This window comes from Palaemon carinicauda, chromosome 18 (assembly GCF_036898095.1).
Source record: "Palaemon carinicauda isolate YSFRI2023 chromosome 18, ASM3689809v2, whole genome shotgun sequence".
Lineage (NCBI taxonomy): Eukaryota > Metazoa > Arthropoda > Malacostraca > Decapoda > Palaemonidae > Palaemon > Palaemon carinicauda.
The window spans coordinates 23,595,912-23,620,745 of NC_090742.1; the positions used below are offsets into that span (position 1 = coordinate 23,595,912).

Genomic DNA, 24,834 nt, shown 5'->3' on the forward strand with positions numbered 1-24,834 from the left:
TGAATCAATTATAATCTTCTGATAGACAGCCAACATGGATTTAGACAAAAGAGATCTTGTGTGACAAATCTTTTGGAGTTTTTCCAAATGTTTAGCATTTATGAAAAAAGCAGGGCAATAGACATCATCTATCTAGACTTTCAAAAAGCTTTTGACAAAGTTCCTCATAAAAGATTAATGGTCAAAATTAGAGCACTAGGCATTACTGACGAGCCAGCTGAATGGATTAAAGATTAGCTAACAAACAGAAAACAGCTGTAATGAATGGAGAAGCTTCAGAGTGGGCTGCTTTTACAAGCGGAGTGCCCCAAGGATCCGTCCTTGTCCCATTGCTATTTCTGATCTACAGTAATGATGTAGATTTAAGGTTAACAAGTAGAATAGCCAAATTTTCCGACGATACTAAACTATGCATAAATGCTGCGAACTCAGAAGACGTAGAAGTCTTAAGAGAGGATCTAATGAAGCTAGGAGAATGGTACAGAAAATGGCAAAGGCCTTTCAACTGTGGGAAATGCAAAGTTATGCACATAAGTTATAGTAACCCACAATCAGATTACTCACTGCTAGGTAATGAAATAGAAAGTGTGGACCAGGAGGAAGATCTCGGTATTATTATCAGCAAGGATTTGAAGTTCACCAAACAGAGCATAAAAGCTGAAAAGAAAGCACAAAAACTAATAGGTTACATAAAGAGACAATTCAAATACAGTAACAAAGACACTGTACTGCAGCTGTACACATCACTAGTAAGACCCCATCTAGAATACAGAGTTCAATTCTGGGCTCCAAGTATTCAGAAGGATATAGATAGACTGGAAGCAGTACAAGCTAGGGCTACCAAACTAGTTCCAATACTAAGGTAATTTGGATATAGACGAAGAATAGAATGTTTGCACTTATTTGATCTACAAACTCGACGACTAAGGGGACAGTTGATGGAGTCATTCAAAATTCTTAAAGGACTAACAAATGTAGAACACAACAATCTATTCACGCTGAGCACAAATCAGTCCAGAGGTAACTGATACAAACTGGAATTGAAAAGATACAACACCTCTCAATGTGGCAATTTCTTTACATACAAAATAGCAAATACAGGTACTTGGAATAGACTTCTAGCAGATGTAGTAAACGAGTTAAGAAATAGGTTAGACAAACACTCTCTCTCTCTCTCTCTCTCTCTCTCTCTCTCTCTCTCTCTCTCTCTCTCTCTCTCTCTCTCTCTCTCTCTCTCTCTCTCTCTCTCTCTCTCTCTCTTTTTTTTTTTGGTGGCAGGGTCACATTTTAAATCAGGTGGCATTTGGTAGCACTTTTATTGTTGTTTCTGTCATGGTTTTGATTAGTCATTCCCCCTTGGACTCCTGCCATAGACCAGACAGTCCGACCAAGTGTTTATTCTTTGTTTGTTGGCCAAACAGATTAAGTTTCTTGTTCAGTTGGTTTTTCAGACATTTAGCACAAAGACTTATTTGTTGCTAAAATAAGTTGCTCTGGTGGAGGTCCATTTTTTGGTTCTATTGGTTTCTCGCATTTTTCTCATTTCTTCTATTCTGTCTGTCTAAAAGGGAAAGTTTTTTCACTTCAATGGGGATAATCAGGGGAAATAAATTATTTTTGGATAATGTACATTGATATGTAATTTTCATAATTTAGTTAATACTGTACTGTATTAATAGTCGTGTACTTAGCTGAATAATTTAGCTAGTCCCTTCCAGACTTCTCCACAAATGTAGACCACAACTGATTTTCAAGGTGAATGAACAGCTGGTTCACCCAGCAGTGTTGCTAGTGGGGGAAAGAGAATGGGAGTTATTAGGGTTGCCAATGTGGTTAAAATTTGGTCAGTTTTTGGAGATTCAGGGGTATCTAAATTATCCAGGTAAGTATTATTGATATTGATTAAAATTAAATTTATAGCTTGAAGTGTTTACTTAATCCTATGATTTTAAACATACTTATACTTTGTGAACATTTCCCATTAATTTGCCAGGGATGATGAGTTATAAATATCCTTGACAAGTTATTTCAAATGTCTTCAGTAAGGAGTCATGATCCCAGATTATGGTCCATAATTGTAAAATTGATTTTTATATTTTCAGCCTTGTGCCTTTATTCTGCCATTTTTATGAGATTTGCCATTAAAGTACAACCGAGAAATCTTCTTTTGTTTAGTTGCCACTTTACTAATGAAACAGCCCAGATAATTCAGGTAAGAATGTGTGTTTTGTCTCTTGCTGCTAGTTTGTCTTTGTAGTAAAGTCCATGAAATACTCCATATGTAAACTTACAGTACAACAGGAAAACCTCTTTTGTTCCTACGTGAATACAAACCCTTGTCCTTTAATAGGGTAGATTCTGGCGACAGCTGGTAACGGCCAATGAGGAATTATCGAGGTTATGGCAACCACCCAGCATCACTTGTGGTCCAGGTATGACAGTGCTCTGCTCCTCCTTCAGGTTCTGGCCGTGGTGTTAAACAGACTGTGTTCCCAACACTCCCACCGGCCTGAAGTTTTGTGCAGTTTTCTGTAGTTTTTCCTAGTATTCTCCCTTTTTCTCATTGCAGTATGAGTGTGAGTCGACTTGGTAAAAACTCCAGGACTATCAGCCTACCAGGTTATCATTGTGGAACCTTCACGACTATGGTTGAGGTTGATACTTGCTTTTTTTGTCCGACCTGCCGAGATCACTGCTGCACTTATGATGTGTGCAGGGAGGGGTTGCCCTTCCAGTGGGCAAGATTTAAGCATAGAAAGAAGGAAAGAGCCAAGCGTGATCGTTCTCCTTCAATTTTGTCAGCGCTCTCCCAACTTCCGACTACCAAAATTTGCCGCTCCAGATCTTCTTTGGTTAACTCTTTGGCAACCTTAGTTCTCTGCGGTAATCAGAGGAGGTCTACACTAAAAGAGGATCCTTGGTATCCACTTTTGGATATCCCAGCCGTTGAGCATGCTCCACTACGGCTGAAACTCTCCAAATGTCAGATGAGAAGTGCTCTGTTGTGCCATCTCCCTCCTCACTGTCCTTGAGCAATATTTCCTATGGCAAGGACTTTGTCTCCGAGTTCTCTGCATAGTCCTCTGGGAGTGAGGGAAGAGATTTCTTGGGCTGTAGCCCTGTAGAACGCCTTGTATTGCCAAAACCAATGAAGAGCTCTCCTGTATATGTGTGGGCTTTAGTCCCGGGAGATCTAATCACTAACCTCCCAGTATTGTGTAAAGTAAAGAGTGCTATCAACAAAGAAAAAGTGAGCAACAGGGAATTGAGGCTTCGGTTGTAAGTGTTGAGCATAAAGTATCATGAGACAGACCAAAGCATGACCATGAGTCGTGCCAACTGCACGGACGCGACCATGAGTCACAAGAATGGGACCCTTGGGAGCGTGCATCATTCCCTTATGCCCAGATTCGACCATGAGAACACACACCTCTTTGGTGAATAGTCCACACTAAGAAGAGGAGACATTAAGAGGATACGCCTCCTTAAGTTTTCTTTGAGAGGAAAATCAGGAATCATGGCTCTGTCGGGTGAACAACCAGTCCCTTTCTCTCCTTTACGAGAGTTGTACTGTAATTGACAACAAGTAACAATGTCAACTCACAACTTCATCAGAGTTTTTAGTCATTCCCATGAAGGACTATAAAGATATGTCACTCCCTGAAGTGGTAAAGTGCCCTTTTGAGCTATGTATTGTTCCTCTTCATGTCAACAAAGGTCAGCCAAAACCTGAGAATCGTAAACTGAAACTCCGGAGGTATATGGGTAAATATAAGCTTTCTTCTATAGAGATCATGTATCGCAGAGGGTCTAGTTCAATCCAATAGACATCGCTATAGAATTTGAACACAACAGGCATAGTCATAGTCATCCAAGTACTGATTATGAGCTTGAACAAAATGCCAATCAACATTGTGATATATTTCTCACCAGGAGGTTTATTACTTCTCGGTTGCTATTCCAGTTTTCTTTGTAATCTTAGTTCATGCCTGAAATGTCACGTTGTGAAGTGATTCTTCATCTTACACAGGACTATAAAAGTGGATTTTTCCCAACTTGCAACTCTTCTCAAGTTGGTTTTTAATTTAATATATAACTTTTTTTTTCTATAATTCCCAAGTATGAGACATTATACGCTGTTAGGACATATTTAACGGTGAACATACGCTAATTTGGATATAAAGACAAACTTTCAGTTTCTATAAAGCTTGGTTGCTTCAACTTTTGCAACAAATTTGTCTTTCAGTTTCTATAAAGCTTGGTTGCTTTAACTTTTGCAACAAATTTATCTTTCAGTTTCTATAAAGCTTGGTTGCTTTAACTTTTGCAACAAATAAGACTGTATATTCTGGTGATTTCTTGATAGCAGAGGTGATTCCAAGTGAGTGACTATATTTCTGATACCAAATTTCACACAATGCAGAATTAGTTTGGAGAGATTGATGACTTCCATGACCCATTTATAAGGAAAGGGCTTAGTGTATGACAGGTCCTGTAACTTGAAAAAAAATTATATATGACAACCATTATCTTTAGGATGGATTTGCAGATTGCCGCCACATGGCTTAACGCTATGGCTGGATAGTCCATTCTGTATCTAAATATTATAAAGTAAAATTTAAAAGAGGTTGGACAGTAAAATTGGAGAAGGGAAGCAGTACGAAGGTATAGTAGAAGGCTAAAATATGGGTTTAGCTTGTGGCTGAAAGGACACCTAAGTAATGTCCACATGACTCGCCCACCCTACAGGCAATTGTCTTCACACAAGATAGAATACAATATTTCCTCACTATTTTGTGGCTAATGTTTCATTTGTTCCGTAACCGAAATACAAACCACGCTATTTACATTGGGTTTACTTTCGGCTTAGCTGAAATTGACGAGCCAATAGATTTTAACGAGGGTTAACTACCCCTGCGCTAGTTAGTGGGGGTAGGGGAAGGGGTAGCTTGCTACCCCTCCCCCCCCACACACACCGGTGATTTGTCTCACTTCACTTTTGGCTCGGACGATGTGCAGACGTGTCTGTCTATCGTCCTCGTTGTTGACAGCCTTAATCTTTTTCTTTGCTTTTCCTCAGCTGTGTGTTTGGAAGTTGGCCTCGCCCTTTGGTTTTCATCATGCGCAAGTGCCCTGGGATCACCGGCCGCCCTTGCGGTACCTTCATGTCGGTGGTGGATACCGATCCTCACACCCTTTACCCGCAGTGTCGAGGCCGACGGTGTGACAGGGAAAATACGTGCAGTGAGTGGTCTGCCTCCCAGTGGGAGAGGTTTGCCCGCCGGCGTAAGAAGAAGTCCAAGAGAGACCGTTCTCTTTCAGGGGCTGCCTTGAAGGAGGAAGGCTCTAGGGACTCTTCTTCCGCCGCCCAAACCTCCTCCGAAGCTCCCACTCGTCCGGCCTCTCGTGAGAGGCCTCCGAGTGGTAGCGCAGACCCTTGTTCTGTTTCCCGAACTCGGGGTGCGGGAGAGGGCGTCGCCTCCCATAGCGGGGCGGCTTCCCCTCCTCCCCCGGGGGAGGATTTTGATAACGTTGATAACTCTGTCTCTAACGATGATCTCTTTCAGCTTTGGGCTTCCTTGGGGCTTAAGGGCCTGCCCTCCAAGGTAGCCCTGTTTGACCTTATTCAGTTGGGGGTCGCTGTCAAGCAGTCGCCGGTGATAGCAGAGGTAGATCCTCTGTCTATCGTCGACGTCGTGGTGGCAGAGGCTTCCGACGGGTCTGGTCAAACCTCTGCGGCTCCTGATGTTGCTGACGTTGCTGAAGGCTCTCCTCCCCCTTCCGAACATCCTTCGAAGGGGGAGGTGGGTCCCACGGTCTCTCCTGCGGCTATGTCTCCCCCTCTTCGGAGGACCGACGATCCTGATGTCCTCCCTCGTGGCCGCCTTCGCCGTAAGCCTCGTCGTCCTCTTCGTCGCAGGGGCCTCCCGTCTCCCTATAAGGGTGTCAAGAGGCGCCTCTTCGAGTCGTCTCCTCCTCCGTCCTCCGATGAGGATCCTCCTCGCCGGGAGCAGACTGTAGCAGCCGCGTCCTTAGACCTCTCCGGGGATCGTTTGCGATCTCCTACGCCTGCCAGACCTTCCACTTCCTGCGCAGATGGCCAGCAGACTCCTGAACTCGTCAGCCAACGGGCACCGGTCCCTTCGGGGCAAAGGGATGTCTCCCACGGTGTGGGGGCTTCCCTTGCGCGTCAGGGTTCCCCTGCGCGTTCACGCGCAGTAGCGCATAAGCGCTCTCCATCTTTGCAGTCTCCTGACTCACCTCGCCAGCGCTCTCCTGATCGCCAGCACTCTCCTGATTGTCAACGCCCCCCTGCTCGCCAGCGCTCTCCTGCGGACAACGTACGACCTCCTGTTCCTGTTACGCGCCCAGCGCGCCAACGGTCACCTGAGCGCACAAGATCTCCTGCTCGTCAGCACGCACCTGCGCATCCAGTTCCTGACACGCGCCCACGCGCCCTAGATCTCCGGATCTGGACGCGGGCAAGGATTTAACTCCTCCTTGCCCACGCATTCCTGCTCGTCATCCTTCTGCGCAGCAACGCACATGGTCTCCTGCGCGTACATCCAGAGTTCCGGCATGCCCACGCGCCTTCTCTTCCTGAGCCCGTTCGTGAGTGTTCGCCTTTGCGCATCCCGCCTCTTGCTCCTGCGCAGCAATCTACGCTTCGCCTTCCTGGCCGCCAGCGATCTCCAGCGCGTCAGTGATCTTCAAAGCGTCAGCGATCTCCAGCACGTCAGCAATCTCCTGCGCGTCAGCGATCTCCAGCGCGTCAGCGTTCCCCTAAGTCCCGGCGATCTCCTGACCGCCTGCGCGATCCATCGCCTGCGCGCAAGCACTCTCCTACGCGTCAGCGCCACCTGGATCTTGGCAGACATGGGTCTCCTGCGATCAGCTCTCCCACGCGCGGTCGTTTGCATGTGCGTTATACGCGCCATCGCTCTCCAACGTGCCATCACGCGTCATCGCTCGCCAACCCTTTAGCGTTCACCAACGCGCTATCATTCGCCGACTCGCCATCGCTCGCCCACGTGTCACAGGTCTCCAGGACACCATCGTTCCCCTGCGCTGTACTTTTCTCTTGGCCCTCAGTGATCTCCTGTGCGCCCGCGCGTTCCCTCGCCCACGCGCCCGCGCACGATCGCTCCTGCGCGCCCACTCGCCTGCGCACGATCGCTCCCGCGCTCGTTTATCTCCGCGCAACTACGCGCCCGCGCTCCAGCAGCCCCTCGCGCGCGATCCATTGGAAACTCCCCCGCGCGAGTGCCAGCGCAACCCCCGTTCTCGTCTGGTTCCGCAGCTCGTGGCGGCAGCAGGGACGCGTGTTTCCAGGTCGTAGTCAGGATCACCTCCGCGCAAGCGCAGGTCTCTCTCGCAGGACAAGGAAGAATCGTCGGAGAGGTCTAGGCAACTTTCTTCCCCTTCTTTTTTGCAGGTAGGCCCAGTTGCGTCCACTCCGAAGGGTCAGGCGATCCCCTTCCCTCCAGCGGGAATTACGGACTCTGTGTCCGTATCTCGGCAGTCCTGTTTGGTCCTCTGATGCGGGTGATAGTTAAGGCTATGAAGCCGGCACTCGCCGATCTAGGACCCAAGCCAATGACGTCCTCGCCCCCGCTGAAGAGAAGGAGAGGAGTGGACTTTGTAGTGACTTCTCCCAGGGAGAAGTTGGTTCCTAAGAGGTCCGCCAGGAAGGTTCCATCCCCTTCACAGTCGTTTTCTCCTTCTCCTGTGGACGAGGCCTTTCCGTTCTCAGGAGAATCCAGCGAGGCGGCGGTCTCTCCCTCGGCACTAAGGGGCGAGTCTCCTCCTCGTGGAGGGGAATCGTCTCGCGTGGAAGGTACCTTCCAGACCTCTTTGCTGGAGTCTTGTATCCCGCCCAGGAGGGAACCCAAGGACTCCAAGACAATTCCGAAGTCCTCTTCGCGAATTCGTCAGGAACCAGCTAGACCCCGGGAGACCATCCACGTGTCTCCCCAGGAAGAGCTTCCGGGGACAGGAGACTTAGCTGCCAGTCCGCAGGGAGGAGAGCAGCACGAGTCTGAGCATGCCTTCTGGCAGGTCTTGGGCCTGATGAGGCAGCTCAACAGGTTCAAGGACCCGGAGATCGCCCCTCGTGAGGGCAAGGACACGGTCCTGGATCAAGTCTATGGAACTCAGAAGCCCCCAAAGGCCATTGTGGCCCTGCCCTGGTCCCAGGGGGTGAAGAGTGCCAGAGACAGGGCCAACGCTCAGCTCGCAGACCTCGCCTCCTCCAGTCGTCCCTCTGCCGGGAACAGACTCCTCCCACCTCCTTGTCTACAGCAGAGGAGGTATTTTGAGATCATGGGGGAGTCTAGCCTTGCTCTTCCCCTCCACCATTCGGTGGAAGAGCTTACTAGGGGAGTTCCACTTGAGAAGCTCTCTGCCCGGCAGGTGACATTCTCGGCGTCGGAGATCCTGAGCCAGGAGAAGGTCCCGAAGTGTGCCATGCAGGCCACTTCGTGGCTGGATGTCTGGCTGGGTTCTCTGGGCATCTTATTGCGCTCCGAAGATCTGTCTAAGGAGAGCAATAGGAAGGCCCTGGAGACCTTCCTCCTCTCGGGCACTCGCTCCATTGAGTTCCTGGCACACCAGGTTACCAACCTGTGGGCCAACTCGGTGCTGAAGCGTCATGATGCGGTAACCGAGAAGATCCACCCGAAGGTCCCCGCCGTGGATGTCTGCAGGCTCAGACACTCCTCCATCCTTGGGGGAAGTTTGTTTGAGCCCCAAGATATGGAACGCACAGCTGAGAGGTGGAGGAAGTCTAGCCAGGACTCCCTCCTCCAAAGGGCCCTTGCATCTCGGCCCTACAAGCCTCCAGCTCCGCAGCAGCCTTGCAGGACACCAAAGCAGGCGCCGGCAGCTAAGAAAGTGGTGTCTAAGCCACAGCCCTTTCCTGCCAAGGACAAGAGGGGCGGTAAGTCCTCCAGGGGAGGCAAGACTCCTAGAGGGAGTGGCCGCGGCCGTAAACGCTAGGAGTGGCATTCCCCCCGCGTGTCCACCTGTGGGGGGATGGTTTCAAAGTTGCGTGCACAGGTGGCAGCAACATGGGGCCGATTCTTGGACGGTCTCCGTGATCGGCCAAGGTTATTGCGTCCCATTCACGACATCTCAACCTCCCCTGACAGTGAATCCAGTGTCATTGAGCTCCTATGCCATGGGATCGGCAAAGGGGCTAGCCCTTCTGGCAGAAGTCGAGACCATGCTCAAGAAGGATGCTTTCCAGGAGGTCGTCGACGGCTCCCAGGCTTCTTCAGTCGACTCTTTCTTGTAAAGAAGGCGTCTGGAGGCTGGAGACCTGTCATCGACCTCTCAGCTCTGAACAAGTTTGTCAAGCAAACTCCGTCCAGCATGGAGACAGCGGACACGGTCAGACTTGCGGTGAGACCACAAGACTTCATGTGCACACTGGATCTGAAGGACGCGTACTTCCAGATCCCAATCCATCCGTCTTCCAGGAAGTACTTGAGATTCAGCCTAGACAGCAAGACCTACCAGTTCAAGGTGCTGTGCTTCGGTCTCTCCACAGCACCTCAGGTGTTCACCAGAGTGTTTACCCTGATTTCGTCTTGGGCGCACAGGAACGGCATCCGTCTCCTCCGTTATCTGGACGACTGGCTGATCCTGGCAGACTCGGAGTCTACCCTTCCTCGACACCGAGACAGGCTCCTGGGACTTTGCCAAGATCTGCAGCCGTCCCAGCGACTGGTTTATCTAGGCATGTTGTTAGACACCAATCTCCACAAAGCCTTTCCATCAGACGACAGGATAGCAAGACTGAGGAGGGTGGCAGAACCCTTCCTCAGGCGGGAAGAGCTTCCAGCCCAATCGTGGTTGCGTCTTATAGGTCACCTAACCTCCCAGGCCCGTCTGGTTCCAAACGGCCGTCTCAGGATGAGATCCCTGCAATGGCGGCTCAAGTCCCGGTGGAGTCAAGGATCCGATTCCCCGGACTTAATGGTCCCGATAGGACCCTCGGAACAGGCGGACCTGCAGTGGTGGCTGGTCGACGAGAACCTGCGAAAGGGAGTGGATCTTCTCCTCCTTCCCCCGGAATTGACGCTGTTTTCGGATGCGTCAAAAGAAGGGTAGGGGGCTCACATTCTGAACCAGAGGACCTCAGGCCTTTGGTCAGAATCAGAAAAGTACCTGCAGATCAACCTGCTAGAGATGAAGGCCGTATTCCTGGCTCTTCGACAGTTCCAACGGACCCTGGCGGGTCACTCCGTGGTGGTGATGAGTGACAACACCACGGTAGTGGCTTATATCAACAAGCAGGGAGGTACTTTTTCACATCAGCTATCCCATCTTGCAGTAGAGGTTCTGAGGTGGACCGAAGTCCACTCGATAACACTATCAGCTCGCTTCATTCCTGGCAAGAGGAATGTGCTCGCCGACAGTCTGAGCAGGGGTTTGCAGATAGTGAGTACCGAATAGTCTTTGGATCCTCAGATAGCCAACAAAGTCCTGACTTTGTGGGGTTCCCTGACGGTGGATCTGTTCGCGACAGCCTTGAATTTCAAGCTGCCCCTGTACTGCTCCCCAGTCCTGGACCCCAATGCTCTCTGGCAAGATGCTTTCCAACAACGGTGGGACAACATCGACATGTACGCCTTCCCACCGTTCTGTCTGATGAGAAGGGTGCTCAACAGGACCAGACTATCGGTCAACCTGTCTATGACTCTGATAGCTCCGCTATGGCATCATGCGGAATGGTTCCTGGACCTTCTGCAGCTCCTGACGGAGCTCCCGAGAGAGCTTCCCCCACGACACGAGCTACTCAGACGGCCACACTGCAACATCTTCCACAAAGCCGTAGCCTCGCTTAGGCTTCACGCCTGGAGACTATCCAGCGTCTCCTCACGGAGAGAGGCTTTTCGCAACGGGTTGCGGAGAGAATGTCTCGGCACCTGCGAAAGTCCTCTGCGGGAGTCTACCAGGCGAAGTGGAGAGTCTTCTGTGGTTGGTGTCATGGGAGGGGTATCTCTCCACTCGATGCCACTGTTCCATCAATAGCGGACTTTCTCGTTATTTGCTGGAGGAAATGCGCCTTTCGGTCTCGGCGGTGAAAGGCTATCGCTCAGCCTTAAGCCTGGCTTTTAGGCTGAAAGGAGTGGACATTTCTTCCTCGCTGAAACTTTCTCTACAAATACGTAGCTATGAGCTTACCTGCCCTCAGTCGGAAGTGAGACCTCCTCCATGGAACATGGTTCGGGTTCTCAGGGCTCTTAAGAGACCTCCCTTCGAACCATTATGCCAGGCCTCTGATCGCCACCTGGCTTGGAAGACGGCTTTCCTACTCGCGTTGGCCTCTGCCAAACGAGTTAGTGAACTTCATGGTCTCTCGTACGACATCGCCCATTCAAGGGGATGGGGGGAGGTAACGTTCAGGTTCGTCCCTGAGTTTGTTGCCAAGACTCAGAACCCTGGAGTGCCGGACCCACGGTTCGACTCTTTCAGGGTCACGAGTCTCCGTTCTGTAACAAGCTACCCAGACCATCTGCTATTATGCCCAGTGAGGAGTCTGAGGCGTTACTTGAAGAGGACAGCTGCAGTTCGTCCTTGCGTGCAAGCATTGTTTGTTAGCACAGGCAGGACGAAGAGGAGGGTCACGAAGAACACCATCTCGGCTTGGATTCGAAGGGTCATCCACCACGCCTTGAATCCGGACCCTCCTCCGTCACGTCACCCTAGGGCACACGACGTCAGGGGCATCGCTACGTCCCTGGCCTTCAAGAGAAACTTCTCTGTGACGCAGGTGCTTCAAGCTGGGGTCTGGAAGCGTCAAACGACCTTCACAGCCCACTACCTGCAGGACGTGACCCACAGGAGCCTCGATACATTTTCTATCGGCCCCGTGGTGGCTGCACAACAGCTGGTCTAACCCCAGGCTCCTTTATGGACAAGTAGCAGTAGGTTGAGGGCGTTGTTACCCGGTTTTAGTCTGCGTGAATGAAAGAGTATGTCTGGCCCTTACTACTTTCTTCATCCTCCCCTCTCTTGGGGAAAGCAGCATCCTGGTCTCCGCATAGCTGACCTCAACCTCTGCAGGTAAACCATGCTCCCTTGTGTTCCTAGTATTAAGCTTAATACTGTCACGTCCCCCATACCCTGACGAGGTGGTATTGGGAACGTCCTAGCCTAGATTCCTATCTAAAGGACTCAACGTCAACTTCCTAGGACGAGTCACGCTCTTTCCTCCACACACAACTTACGTAGGCCACACGTTCCTTGCGGAGCAAGGAACTTGTGAGGTGCAGGGACTCCTTTTCTCGAGTGCTACTCACTTGGAGTCGGAGTCCCCGGGTAAAGCCAAAGCCAGTAAGACTTGGGACTTTCCACCCTTCCTAAGGGGTAAGTCACCCAATGTAAATAGCGTGGTTTGTATTTCGGTTACGGAACAAATGACAAATTCGGAGATAATTTGTATTTTTCCTAACCATACAAACCTTAGCTATTTACACATATTTGCCCACCAGCCCTGTCCCCCAAGTCAAGTCCTACCTCTAAGTGAAGTGAGACAAATCATCGGTGTGTGGGGGTGAGGGGTAGCAAGATACCCCTTCCCCTACCCCCGCTAACTAGCGCGGGGGTAGTTAACCCTCGTTAAAATCTATTGGCTCGTCAATTTCAGCTACGCCGAAAGTAAACCCAATTTAAATAGCTAAGGTTTGTATGGTTAGGAAAAATACAAATTATCTCCGAATTTGTCATATTTTTTAGTCTTGCAGACTTTCTACTAAGTCTTGAACACCTGCGAGATACGAAAACTCGTAAATTCCTAGAAAAATTCACGAATTCCTGCCTTGTCTGTACAGTACTCGGTTGAGACCTTACAAGGCATGCTATAGACTTGACAGGTGGGAGTCAACCACTGAGCATGGAGATTTGTATCTGGGAGTTGTTTGGCCATGGAGCATAGCATCACCTTGCAGCATCTCGTTTGTAGCTTCTTACAAATGTGCATCAGTTGTGTTTACGTTGTGTTATTGTAACTTGTGTTTCTGCACTTCGTGAAGTTTAGTGGAATTGTAGTTTCAAGCCTTATAATGTCACTCAAAAGCCCTGGTAGTGAGCATAAGCAGCAAAGGAAGCTGTTGACCTTAGTTAAGAAAGTGAAACCTTTCACCTTGTTAAAAGAAGGTAGAAGTTTCATGGTGGTAGGATGCCATTACAACAGCGAGTTGATTGTTCACTACATTAAGAAAGACAAAAGCAGTATCATGAAGACTACATCGATGACTTTCAGTAGATCAGCCAAGGGAGTGGATATCCTCGGAAGTAAATGGTAGTGAGGATGGAATCTGCAGGTAGTAAGTTGGCCAGGGCACCAGCCACCCGTTGAGATACTGCCACTTGAGAGTTATGGGGTCTTTTGACTGGCCAGACATTATTGCATTGGATCCTTCTCTCTGGTTACGGTTCATTTTCCCTTTGCCTACACACACACGCACCAAATAGTCTGGCCTATTCTTTACATATTATCCTCTGTCCTCACACACCTGACAACACTTAGATTACCAAACAATTCTCTTTCACCCAAAGAGTTACTGCACTATAATTGTTCAGTGGCCACTTTCCTCTTTGTAAGGGTGGAAGGAACTCTTTAGCTATGATAAACAGCTCTTCTAGGAGGACACTCCAAAGTCAAACCGTTGTTCTCTAGTCTTGGATAGAACCATAGCCTCTGTACCATGGTCTTCCACTGCCTTGGGTTAGAGCTCTCTTGCTTGAGTGTACACTCGGGCACACTATTCTATCTCATTTCTCTTCCTCTTGTTTTGTTAAAGTTTTTTTTATGGTTAAACAACTTTGAATAATGGTTAACTGCTTATACACTTTCCTCGTGGAAATTATCCATGCTCGTTAGAAGTAAGAAACGGACTTATCCCCCTTGTGAAATTTGACCTACCAAGGTTTTGCGGTCCTTAAAGAGAGCTCCTTATGAATCATTAAGACTACCCTCAGATAGGGACTTTACTCTAAAAATGGTTTGTTCTGTCACTAATACAAACTAACACTATTTATAGATCTTACTTTTGGTGAAGCTAAAAGATGAGCCATTAGACTTTTAGCAAGTTAACCACCCACCCGCTAGTTAGCGGTGAGTTGTCGTTTAGTAACTTCCCTGCTCACTCACACACTTGGGCTGTGAACCCCACTTTGCTTTTGGCTCGGGGAAAGAGACAACTCTCCAACTTACTGGCCATTTGACTTATTTTTTCCTAATCTTATGTTTTTCTTAACAGTGAAGGTTGCTGTGTGTGTGACGGCATAGTGCAGCAGGTTCTCAAGGGCAGAGAACCTTCTCTTACGATCTTCCCCCTTGGACGATAGACAACCTATAGGCTGATGGCCTTCTAAGTGAGTCAGCCTGTGCCGCAATGGAGTTGTGATCGTTTGGATCTTCCTCCTCTGCTCGGATGTTTACGTTGCTCTCCAACCTGCTAAGTTCTTGGAGGAAAACTGTTGGCAGCCTTCACAGAGTTTGACTTCGGTCTTGCTCTTTCTCGCTGATAACGCGTCTCTCCCTCGTTACGTGGGCGGACAGCAGATCCTCTGCTGGGAACACTTTTTCACGAGTTAGGGATGTGATCCTGAATGGTTTTCTTCATTAATTAAGTTGAAATAATAACTGTGTAATTTAACTTTTCAGCTGTCAATGCCGCACTCCTTCATGCGGCGATGGGCCAACGGCCATTCTTAGCTGGCGGAGGGAGTGCATAACCTTTAGCTTGTCCACTCCCCTTGGGGAACCCCCATCCCTCCGGAGGGTTGAGAAGTTCTCCTGAGCAGTTTGTTTTGTTAGCTAAATTAATTAATTGTAATCAATTTTTTACAGTTCTTACGCTGTTCCTCTCCTTCCGACGATGTCGGCCGGCGAAGGGAGTGCGCAGTTCTTTTGTGTTTCTGTTGTCTCGGGGGACACCTTTCCTGTCCATAGATTAGGTGCTCCTCCCGAAGAAGTACTGTATTTTCTTTCATAATTTTTTATATTCTTCACCTGGTGATGCCATGCTTCTTCGTTCGGCGAAGACAGCCGACATAGAAGAGCAGAGCCGTTCGCTCCTGTGGAATCTGCTATCCCTGCACCGTCACAGCCCTGTTCTGATCAGCACACTGATTTCGACCTTTCCTTAACGAAGACGAGGTCCCTTCCAAGAGGCTTAGGAACAAGAGCAGTGGCATATTGGGCTCCTTCGGGTGTTCCACTCTGGTGATCCCTTCGGGGTGAACCTAGGAACTAGCTTCGGCTACGATTCTTAGGTAGCGCTCGATGCAGACCTTCAACTTGAACAATGCTTGTTGGCAGGAAGCAGAGAGCGCTGTCCGGAGGTCCGCCTCCTGTGGTTGGACAACTTTCCCTTCTGTGGGAGAGTTATCCTACCCAGGTGTTGGGCTGCTCTCCCTTTGGAGGGAGAACTTCCCTTCATCAGCTTTGGTCTTGCAACCTTCCCGTTGCGGAGAGAATTGCTGACATCTCATCACAGCAGTTTCGTCTCGCAAGACTACACTCTCCCCCATGCTAAGACGACTATTCCGTGGGGGGAGGAGCAAAGTCCAAGGAAGGCCTCTCCTGTGGGCGGGCATCTCTCTCGTCATAGAGTAAGATTACCCCCTAGAGACCTAAAGGTATTCTAGACATCTTCCTTTTCCAGCTGAGCAGTCCTCCCATTCGTAAGATCTTTGCTGACCTCGACGAGTTCGCAGAATGCGTGATCCTCCACGATGCTTCAGACGTTCTCCCTCGCCTCCAGCTAAGAGAAGTCTCTTTGGCTCTCCTTTTTCGGTCGTCTGACGATCCTCCGTGACGAATCTCGTCAGACTTGCCAACTGCTTTCTGGTTCCTGATCCTCGCCTGCTTTATCAGATTTCCCGGACTTGCTGTTCGTCAGCCTTGAGGCGTTAGTTTGTCCACCCTACCTGACAGCTGTTTGTGGTTCGCCAGTTGCTGTAGAATCTCCAGATTCTCTGACTGTTCGTCGAGCTCCCGCATTATGTGGTTCGCCGACTGTTCGCAGCCCTCCAGCTTCTTGTCACTCTCCTGTGACTCGTCAGCCGCCGGCTGTCCATAGTTCTTTGGCTTCACGTTGATCGCCAGCTACTAGTCTTTCACCAACGCCTTGTCGATCTCGAACTACTGGGCATTCGGTAGTTTCCCATCATTCTCCAGCGACTTGCCATTTGCCAGCTTCATGACCTTCGGCAGCTGCTCACTGATCACCAGCAGATCATCATTTGCCAGCTATTCGTCATGCTCCAGCTGTGCTTAGTTCTCCTGTGACTCGCCAATCACTAGTTCCTAGGCGTTCGCCAGCTAGCCGTTGTTTGCCTGACCATAGGCGAACTCCTTCAGATTGGAGACAATACTCTCCTTCTCGAGCTTCTCATCGTTCGTTGGGGTATCGGCACTTGCCAACCCGCTGTTTGCCAGCTCCTCGTATGGTTCTTCCTCTTGTTCCCTGGCCTGTAAGTGCCGATCGTCATAAGCAGATTGCCTTTCTTCCTTAGAGCGTAAGTCTTCTGTTTCCCACTGATTGACCCGCGATCACCGCTCTCCAGCCAGGATGTCCAGGACATCTTGCTGTAAGAACGATTCCTGATAATCTCCTCTCCTTCAGTAAAAACCTACCTTTGAGGAGCCCAAGGAGCCTAAAAAGATGAGACGCCTTGTTCCGTTCCCCTGTAAGGTGGAATTATCGAAGCCGCAGCCGTCTGCTTCTTTATGTCTGCTTCTTCGATCCTCTCAGGGGACGTTTAGACCAGCGTCGCATTGGGCAAAGAACCTTGGGTCAACGCCTTGGTCAAAGCAGCCCACCAGGCATTTGTGGGAGGTGTCCCACCTCTACAGTCACCAAAGATTCCTCTGGAAAAGTCATCTTCTCCTACAGTTGACCCCAGACATAAGTCTACGGTCCCCCCTCCTCAGGAGCCCCTGGCATCTTCATTCTCTCCCCTGAAGAGGAAACGAGGAGTAACTAAACCACAGGACTCATCCCGGATGAAGCCTACACCGTTACAGACGTTGAAGCGGAGCCTCGGCATTCATCTCTCGAGCCAAGAGTCTCTCCCTCTTAAGAGAACAGTCTCTGGCAGGGTCTTTCCACCCCTGCTCCTATCGAGGTGGTCCAGATCCTTATGGGAGGACGTCTCTCCCTCAGCAGGTGAGGCACGAAAGGAAGATCGTTCAAGACCTTCACTCCTGGAGGATACCAAGACTATGCCCAAGTCTTCTGCAAGTCATCAAGACCTTCGCAAGATGGTCCTAAATGATCATCTCTTAAACCTTCATGGGCGTCAGTAAGCGACACCCTTCATGCAAGGGACAACTTCGACCTACCCCGGGATGATGTAACGTGGGTGGATGACTTTGATGACAACGACGTCCATCTTCCAAGAGATGCTAGTCCGAAGGATTCGGAGCATACCTTCTGGCAGGTCTTGGCCTGTATAAGGACCATCAATGAGTTTTCTGACCTGGCGGTGCCCCTCAAGAAGGCGAAGACACGGTCTTGGACCATGTACTAGTGTGAACCTCGTGTCACCAAGAAAATACCTTTGGTCGTGGCTTGGAAAGGGATGCTGTGGACATCATCGATGTTCTTATCCAAGAGATAACTCCCTTTTTCTCGCCCTCGAGGAGGTTGTCCTGTGATGTGTCCCTCCTACTTTTGGAGTATGCATCTCTTTCCAACAAGGACAGAGAATTTGCAGCTCAGCTATGAGAGAATACACTTTCTCCCTTTCTCCCACTTGTAGTAAGTGTGAGGGCGATTCTCTCTTTACCTACGTGTTTCAAACATCCACTCGGTCGCATGCCTCAGCCGTTACGTCTTTGGACAGAAGGCAAACGGTCAAACAAGCAGTTAGTCCACTGGACTTCCTGCCTACATTCAGATTCTGAAGTGCCGTCATCGAGTAAGTATCTTTGACCATCTAGCATTTCTCACGAGGAGGTTTACCTTATTGTCAACCTAATTTGTCAGGATCGGCTTTGTTCTCCAAAGACTTCAGTACGACAGACTAATCCTAACAGACTCGGTGGCTGACCTTCATTACCACCGAGACTTCACCCCGAGTTTACCGAGATTGGAGGATTGAAGTAAATCTCGAGAGATAACCTGGCTTCCTTATCAGCGACAGGTACCCTTGGATACGTCCATCGTTGGCATGCAGAAGTTTTTTCCACAGATTGACGGGATCCTAGGAGGAGGATGACAGGAGTTTTCCCTCAGCGAGACACTTTCAGCCAGCTGTGGCTACGTCTCTTAATTCACCGTTTCACTTGGATTCATGAAGCCTGCATTGGATTCCTTGGAATCCAGCCCCTTAGGGGCATGAATAGGAGCAGGAGTAGTATCCCCCTTATTTCGTAGGTCTCTGTGGGACCCGGGCAGGAGACAGATCAGAGAAGACGGTTGACAAATGGAATCTTCGCCGAGGAGTCGACCTCGTTGGACCTTCCCCTGATTGAACTCTCCCTCCAGATGCATCAAAGAAAGGGGGGGCATGCTGTACCACTCAGCCTCCCGGCTCTGGTAAGAGTCCGAACGGTACCGTCTTAGACCTCCCAGAGATGAGGGCAACCTTCCTACGGACAAGGAGTACCATCCCCTTCGAGGAGAACTTAGATTTGACCTCCGGCTCATTTCTCAGACAACACCCAATGTCAACCTTCAACTTGAATTAGAACTCGTGGATGGGAAACAGAGAGTGTGGCCAAGAGGATCGCCTCTAGGTGCTGAAACTCTCCCTTCCGAGGGAGAATCCCTCCAACTACTGGTCACTGATCTACTTTCCCGTGGGAAGGATTGCCAACCACTGCAGCAGATGTTGATCGTGTCTTTCCCGTCCGTGGAAAAGACTTCCTTCACCCGTTGGTCTCCCCTTTGGAGGATTCTTCCTGTAAAGAGAGGGATTTATCCACTCTCCTGCAGAGGGAGTAGTCCCTCCACCAGCCACTGTGCAGCAATCTGCTTGCTTGCTGGAAGGATTGCCGACAGCGGCAGCAAACGATGGTTGCCTTTCACATGCACGAGAGAATCTTCCTTTTCCTGGTAGGGCCCCCCTCCGGGGGATTCCTCCCACGGGAATTGGGTTCCCCCATTCTCCGCCATTGCCCTTCAGATCAGGCCTCATCATCAGCAGTCATGTTTTGTTAGAAGACTAGTCTCACCTACTGATGTACTGTAGAACCTGAGAGATCCAACTGGAATTGGATTCATCCATTCCCCGCCCTTAATCTTCGGAAACAGGCCATCAGACTCGTCTTGCCAGCAAAATTCGTCTTCCCCAGCAGACTTGTTAAGCCCAGTTGACTCACCTGCAACTCCCAACGGAGATCCCAAGAGAACCCCCTCAGCAACTCCTAACAGCCACTTAAGAACATTTTCACAAAACAGTATCTTTGCTGCGACTTCACGCCTGGAGACAATCCAGCTCTTCTTCTCTTAGAGTCTCTGCTGTAACAGGTTGCAAAGAGGCTGTCTAGATACCTGTGTAGATCTTTGACTTTAGCTCTCCAGGCTAAGTAGACTGTAAGTTGATATCATGGAAGGGATATCCCTCCCTTCAATGCCTCTTGCCAGCATTAGGGAGTTCCTCGGTTACCTTTGGGAGGAAAGCTTCGCTCGGTCTCAGCAATGAAAGGCCACCAATAGTCCTTGAGCCTCACCTTCAGATCGAAAGGAATTGAACTTTCCTCCACGTCGGCATTTCCCCTCCTCATACGAAATTTTGAGCCTACAGACTCTTAGTCGGAAAGGAGACCTCGATCCAGGACTCCAAGCAGCAGACGTTTACCTGACTGACCTCGATGACAGGTCTCCCAAGCGAGATGGCGAACCCCATGGGATGCCCTCTACGTCTCTCATTCACAACGATGAGCAAGGTAATGCTCAACCTTGTTTCTGGCAGCTCAGATCCCAGAATCGGAACTCTTCTGTCTGAGAGTCCTTTGCAGCATGACCAATGATCCATATTAATAGATACCAGTGTCAGCACTCTTCGTTAGCTCGGGAAAAGTCAATAGAAGAATCACCAAGAACACATTCTTGTCTCAGATTTGCTAGGTCATGGTCCAAGCATCGAATCCTTATCCTCCTCCTCATAGAAGAGCTCATAACGTTAGCGGCAGGAATACGTCCTAGGATTTATAAGACTACTCTGTGTCGTAGGCCTTGTCAGCGGGCATGTAGAACCGTCAAATGACCTTCACCACCCACTTCTTGCAAGACGTGACCTACAGGAACATGGAGACGTTCTCCATGGATCTCGTGGTGGCTACACAATAAATGGTTTTAAAATCTAAGGCTCCTTGATGACAAGTAGCAGTTGAGGGAGGGTAGAGTTTAACGATGGTTAAGTTTGCGATGAATGACAGAGAATGACTGGCTCTATCTTTCATCTTCCACCTTTTGGAATAACAGCACCTAAGGTACTCTACAAAGCTGACCGCCACTGTCTGCTGGTAAAACCATTTCCTTTTTGTAACATGGTATAGTTAGATATACTAGTTACATTCCCCTTACCCCCTGGCAAGGTGGGATTGGTCAAGTCCATAGTACCTTCGGAAGAGTTGTATGACTAGGAGAACTCATACCTGGACCAGTCACAGTGCTAGTATCCTATCTCCAAGGATAGTGGGGTTGAGCGCTCCCGCTAGGGGTGTTGGTTAACACTGACTAAAAGTCTAATGGCTCATCTTTCAGCTTCGCCAAAAGTAATATTCCTTATAAATAGCTATAGGTATGTATTGTTAGGAAAAATACAAATTACTTTGTCATTCTTCTTGCTTTAGCTTCAACTAAGGGCACAAGTGATTTACATGAACTGTCATAGGTTGCATCATCGACTATTCACTGGCAATCAACCACCAGATTGCATGGTGGTTTTCAGAGGGAGAGGCATTTTGCAAGAATAGAGAACGGAAGATATTTATTTTTGGGTAGCTGTTGACACAGCTTTGAGTAAAAGCAATATGAACATCAGGTTAGTCTAGAAATAAAATTTCATTATCTAAAATTCCGTTGATGCTAATACAGTATGTCAATACATTTAACATATGGGAAAAATGGCAAGGCTATTTTGTAGGTATCACCTTATCTTTGGTTTGTAATACTGAACTGATTTTTTTTTTACAAAACTGATATGTAATACAGAACACTGATTTTTCAATATTAAACTTACCCGATAATCATGTAGCTGTCAACTCCGTTGCCCGACAGAATTCTATGGAGGGATACGCCAGCTATCACAATACTAGAAGGGGGTGTATTTACCAGCGCCACCTGTGGCCAGGTACTCAAGTACTTCTTGTTGACACCTCCTCAATTATTCCTCTGTCGTGCTTCCGGCAAGACGTTCTGGGATACGCTTATGTTCTGGGAGTATTTTCACGACTTTGGTGAAGTATTTCTCTTTGATTTCGGCTGTCGCTTTACTGGAAACTTCTATATTAGCTTAGTTAGCTTTTGGAATTAATTTGATTGATTATGGTGACGAGAGAGTATGAACTCTCGTTCACCTTTCAATGGCCGACCCTTCCCTTAGACGGAAGTGTTGGTGTCTAAGAGAGTATAGACTCTCTTTTTTAATTTTGCTTAACAAAAGTTATAGATTTATTTTATATCTCTCTGCCTCTTATAGGCCTCTTCGATTAACTTCCTTTTATTATAAACTCATTAAAATTAATTTTTATATTTGTTTATATTCGACCTTCCTAATAGTAGGCGGTCTTTTACCGAAGTTAATAAACTTTGAGCCCGTCATTTCGGTTTTACCTGTTAACATATTATGCTATTTCCGCCACAGAGTTTGAAAGAATTTCTTTGATAGTCTCGTACTGTTTTCAAAGTTGAACTAACGTTTGTTTTGTCTCTGCAGTTGTTGACGTTCAGAACGTTCAACTTGCACTCTATCGTTACGATAGAGAAAGAATGTTCACGGTTTCACGTTGCAGTAAGAGTAACCGTGTCTAGCGTTTTGTTCATTCTTTCTTAACTTAATGGTTTTGATCCTAATAAAGGAACTTTTCAGTTTTTTCCTTTAACAATAATATGTTTTAACGATATATATGATTGGGCTCTTCTCTCAGGTTCTAAGTCAAGAGAGAGAGAGAGAGGAGAGATAGAGACGGAGGGAGAAAGAGGATAAACGTTTCATTCAAGCCTGCCAGGCGTACGAGTAACGTCGTTATCGTTTTTGCTCTTCTCCCTAGTCTCTTTAGGGGAAGAAACTAAACGTTTCTAGAGTGATCTAGTGTTTAGTCTCTTTCCAGCCACTGAATTATCTTTCATTAGATTTTTCTGTTACATTGTAATTCTGTTTTCGCAATTACTAACTTTGAGAAAGGATAGAATTGCGTATTTCAGGTACAAACCACTTAAAGTTTCGAGTTCAGTGAAATAAGTGCAAACAGAAATCAAAGTGATAAGTGATTAGTGCGTGAGGGTACTTTTGTGCGCGCCAGTCGTCCTCCCAGTCCGGGACCTCTTGCAAGCTCCCAAGCCCAGGGGAGAAGCAATGTCGAAGGGCATAAGGGTTCAGCAGGCCTTGATCGGCGCACAGGAGTATCCTCGGTGGTTGTGGGCGTGTCTTACCGAGACCGTCACTCCCACCCGCAGACGATTGAGCCCTTATTTTGCTCGTCTGCAGAAGAGATTAGGGGAGAAAATAAAGGCAGAGTAACGCTGGTCTCAGGTCTCAAGACCTCTTAAACGTTAAGTCCAGACCTATGCCAGACGTACGAAGTTAAAGTTCACAACCCGAATGCAGTCATTGGGTTAGCTCTGACTCTCCTCAGTCATCAGTTGATTACACTCCGCCTAAGAGAAGTAAGGTTCTGCCGCAACAGATCTCTGCTGTTAAGGCTTTACCTCAGCAGACCTTAGTGTCTGCCGACCCCAAGTTGACTCTACTGCAGTCCATACAGTCACAACTTTCGGTCTTGATGCGTGAGTGTCGGGCTGAGAGTGTTGCGCCTCCGCCTCCACCTACACTCCCCCCCGCCTATGATCGCTCCGCCTGATCGCAGTACCACCTGCCAGGCGTACGATGTTGTGAACTCTACTACAGTCCATGCAAGCACAGCTTTCGGACTTGATGCGTGAGTGTCGGGCTGAGAGTGTTGCTCCTCCGCCTCCGCCTACACTCCCTCCACCTACACTCGCTCCGCCTGATCGCAGTACCATCTGCCAGACGTACGATGTTGTGGACTCTACTACAGTCCATGCAAGCACAGCTTTCGGACTTGATGCGTGAGTGTCGGGCTGAGAGTGTTGCTCCTCCGCCTCCGCCTACACTCCCTCCACCTACACTCGCTCCGCCTGATCGCAGTACCACCTGCCAGGCGTACGATGTTGTGGACTCTACTACAGTCCATGCAAGCACAGCTTTCGGACTTAATGCGTGAGTGTCGGGCTGAGAGTGTTACTCCTCCGCCTCCGCCTACACTCCCTCCGCCTACGCTCGCTCCGCCTGATCGCAGTACCACCTGCCAGGCGTACGATGTTGAGCCACGTGCTGAGTTTGCTGTTCCCTGTGGTGTTCAGCCTCCGCCTTCCTTAAGGCAACCTTTACAATGGGATCAGGAGGATTATACCTCTCTTCCTCCGCCTCCACTTGCTGCTCCACCAGTGATGCAACACTCGGTTGAGGTACAACAACCTCTCCCGTCCATGAGTCAGTCTCCTCAGCTCTCGCTGCAGCGAGCTCAACCCTCCACAAGGCAAGCACCACAACACCTTAGCCTTGCGCCTCAGGAGCCTCAGCTTGCGAGACATTTACCTTGTTCTGCGCAGCCTCTTCCTCATCGCGCTCCGCTCACACCACAGGAACTGGAACTTGCTACTCCGCTTCCGCCAACCGCTCAGCAAGCGCAACCCTTGGGTTCAACCACTCATGCTAGGAGTCAGCCTCCTCCACCCATGCGCCTTCCTTCTGCTTGTCTTTTATTCAGCCTTTGCAGACTGAGCCTCAGGTGTTCCCTCAACGGAGTCTTGAAGAGGAAACCACAACTATTGTTGTTCCAGCTCGTTCTGACTCTGCTGTTCAGCATACCTTATCTCCATTTTCATACCATGGTTTAAACCCCATGCAAGCATGCATAAAGCACTCTAGCACTGGTCATGGAATTTCTGAGAAATGTTAAACGCCATGCACACGCTCTGCTTTCCTTACAGCAGGCTCTGCTTACAGCAGGCTCTGCTTACAGCAGGCTCTGCTTACTACATGCTCAGCATACAGCATGCTCTGCATTCAGCATGCTCTGCATACAAGCATACTCTGCATACATCATGCTCTGCATACCTTACCGCATGCTTCTCAACACATCTTGGGTTGTTGCCAACTCACTAGACTGTCAAGCAGTTTCATAACGTTGCCTTCTAGTCTGCTGCTTTTGCACCAGTGAACCCTCACTCAGAGAACTTAGCTTTTCTAGGATAAGGTCCCTGTAGATGAGAAAGTTCTTTTCTCCCTCCTTCTGATATTCCCTTGAGGACTCTGTCATTTGGAGGGAGCCTTTAGCTGCATAACCTCTTATGGACTTTTATTTAAGCATAACATGCTTACAGGGAAGGTAATGGTTCCACTTCAGTCGCTAATCCCGTCTGTTACCACACCTGCTCCCATAGACCTTGAGCTGTGTTGCATGACATGCAGTCCAAGCTTAGTCCTTGTTAGAGGATTTTTTGTTTACGGAGTCAATGTGTCACGGGGAAGACGTTCAACAACCAACAGAAGTGACTTGTTGTGACGCAGTGCGGCAACCTCAGCAACCCGTTAAGGAGTTGTCTGTACGACCCAGACAGT

At 48.8% G+C, this 24,834-nt stretch overlaps 1 protein-coding gene across 1 annotated transcript in view; it reads left to right on the forward strand.

The window, feature by feature from the left end:
* The window catches only part of Mpc1 (mitochondrial pyruvate carrier), a 63,188-nt gene that overhangs the window by 32,194 nt on the left and 6,160 nt on the right, over window positions 1–24,834 (forward strand). Inside the window, exon 3 of the mRNA XM_068392146.1 lies at window positions 2,103–2,212. Coding sequence (XP_068248247.1) covers window positions 2,103–2,212 — 110 coding nt within the window. The remainder of the gene's footprint in view (window positions 1–2,102; window positions 2,213–24,834) is intronic.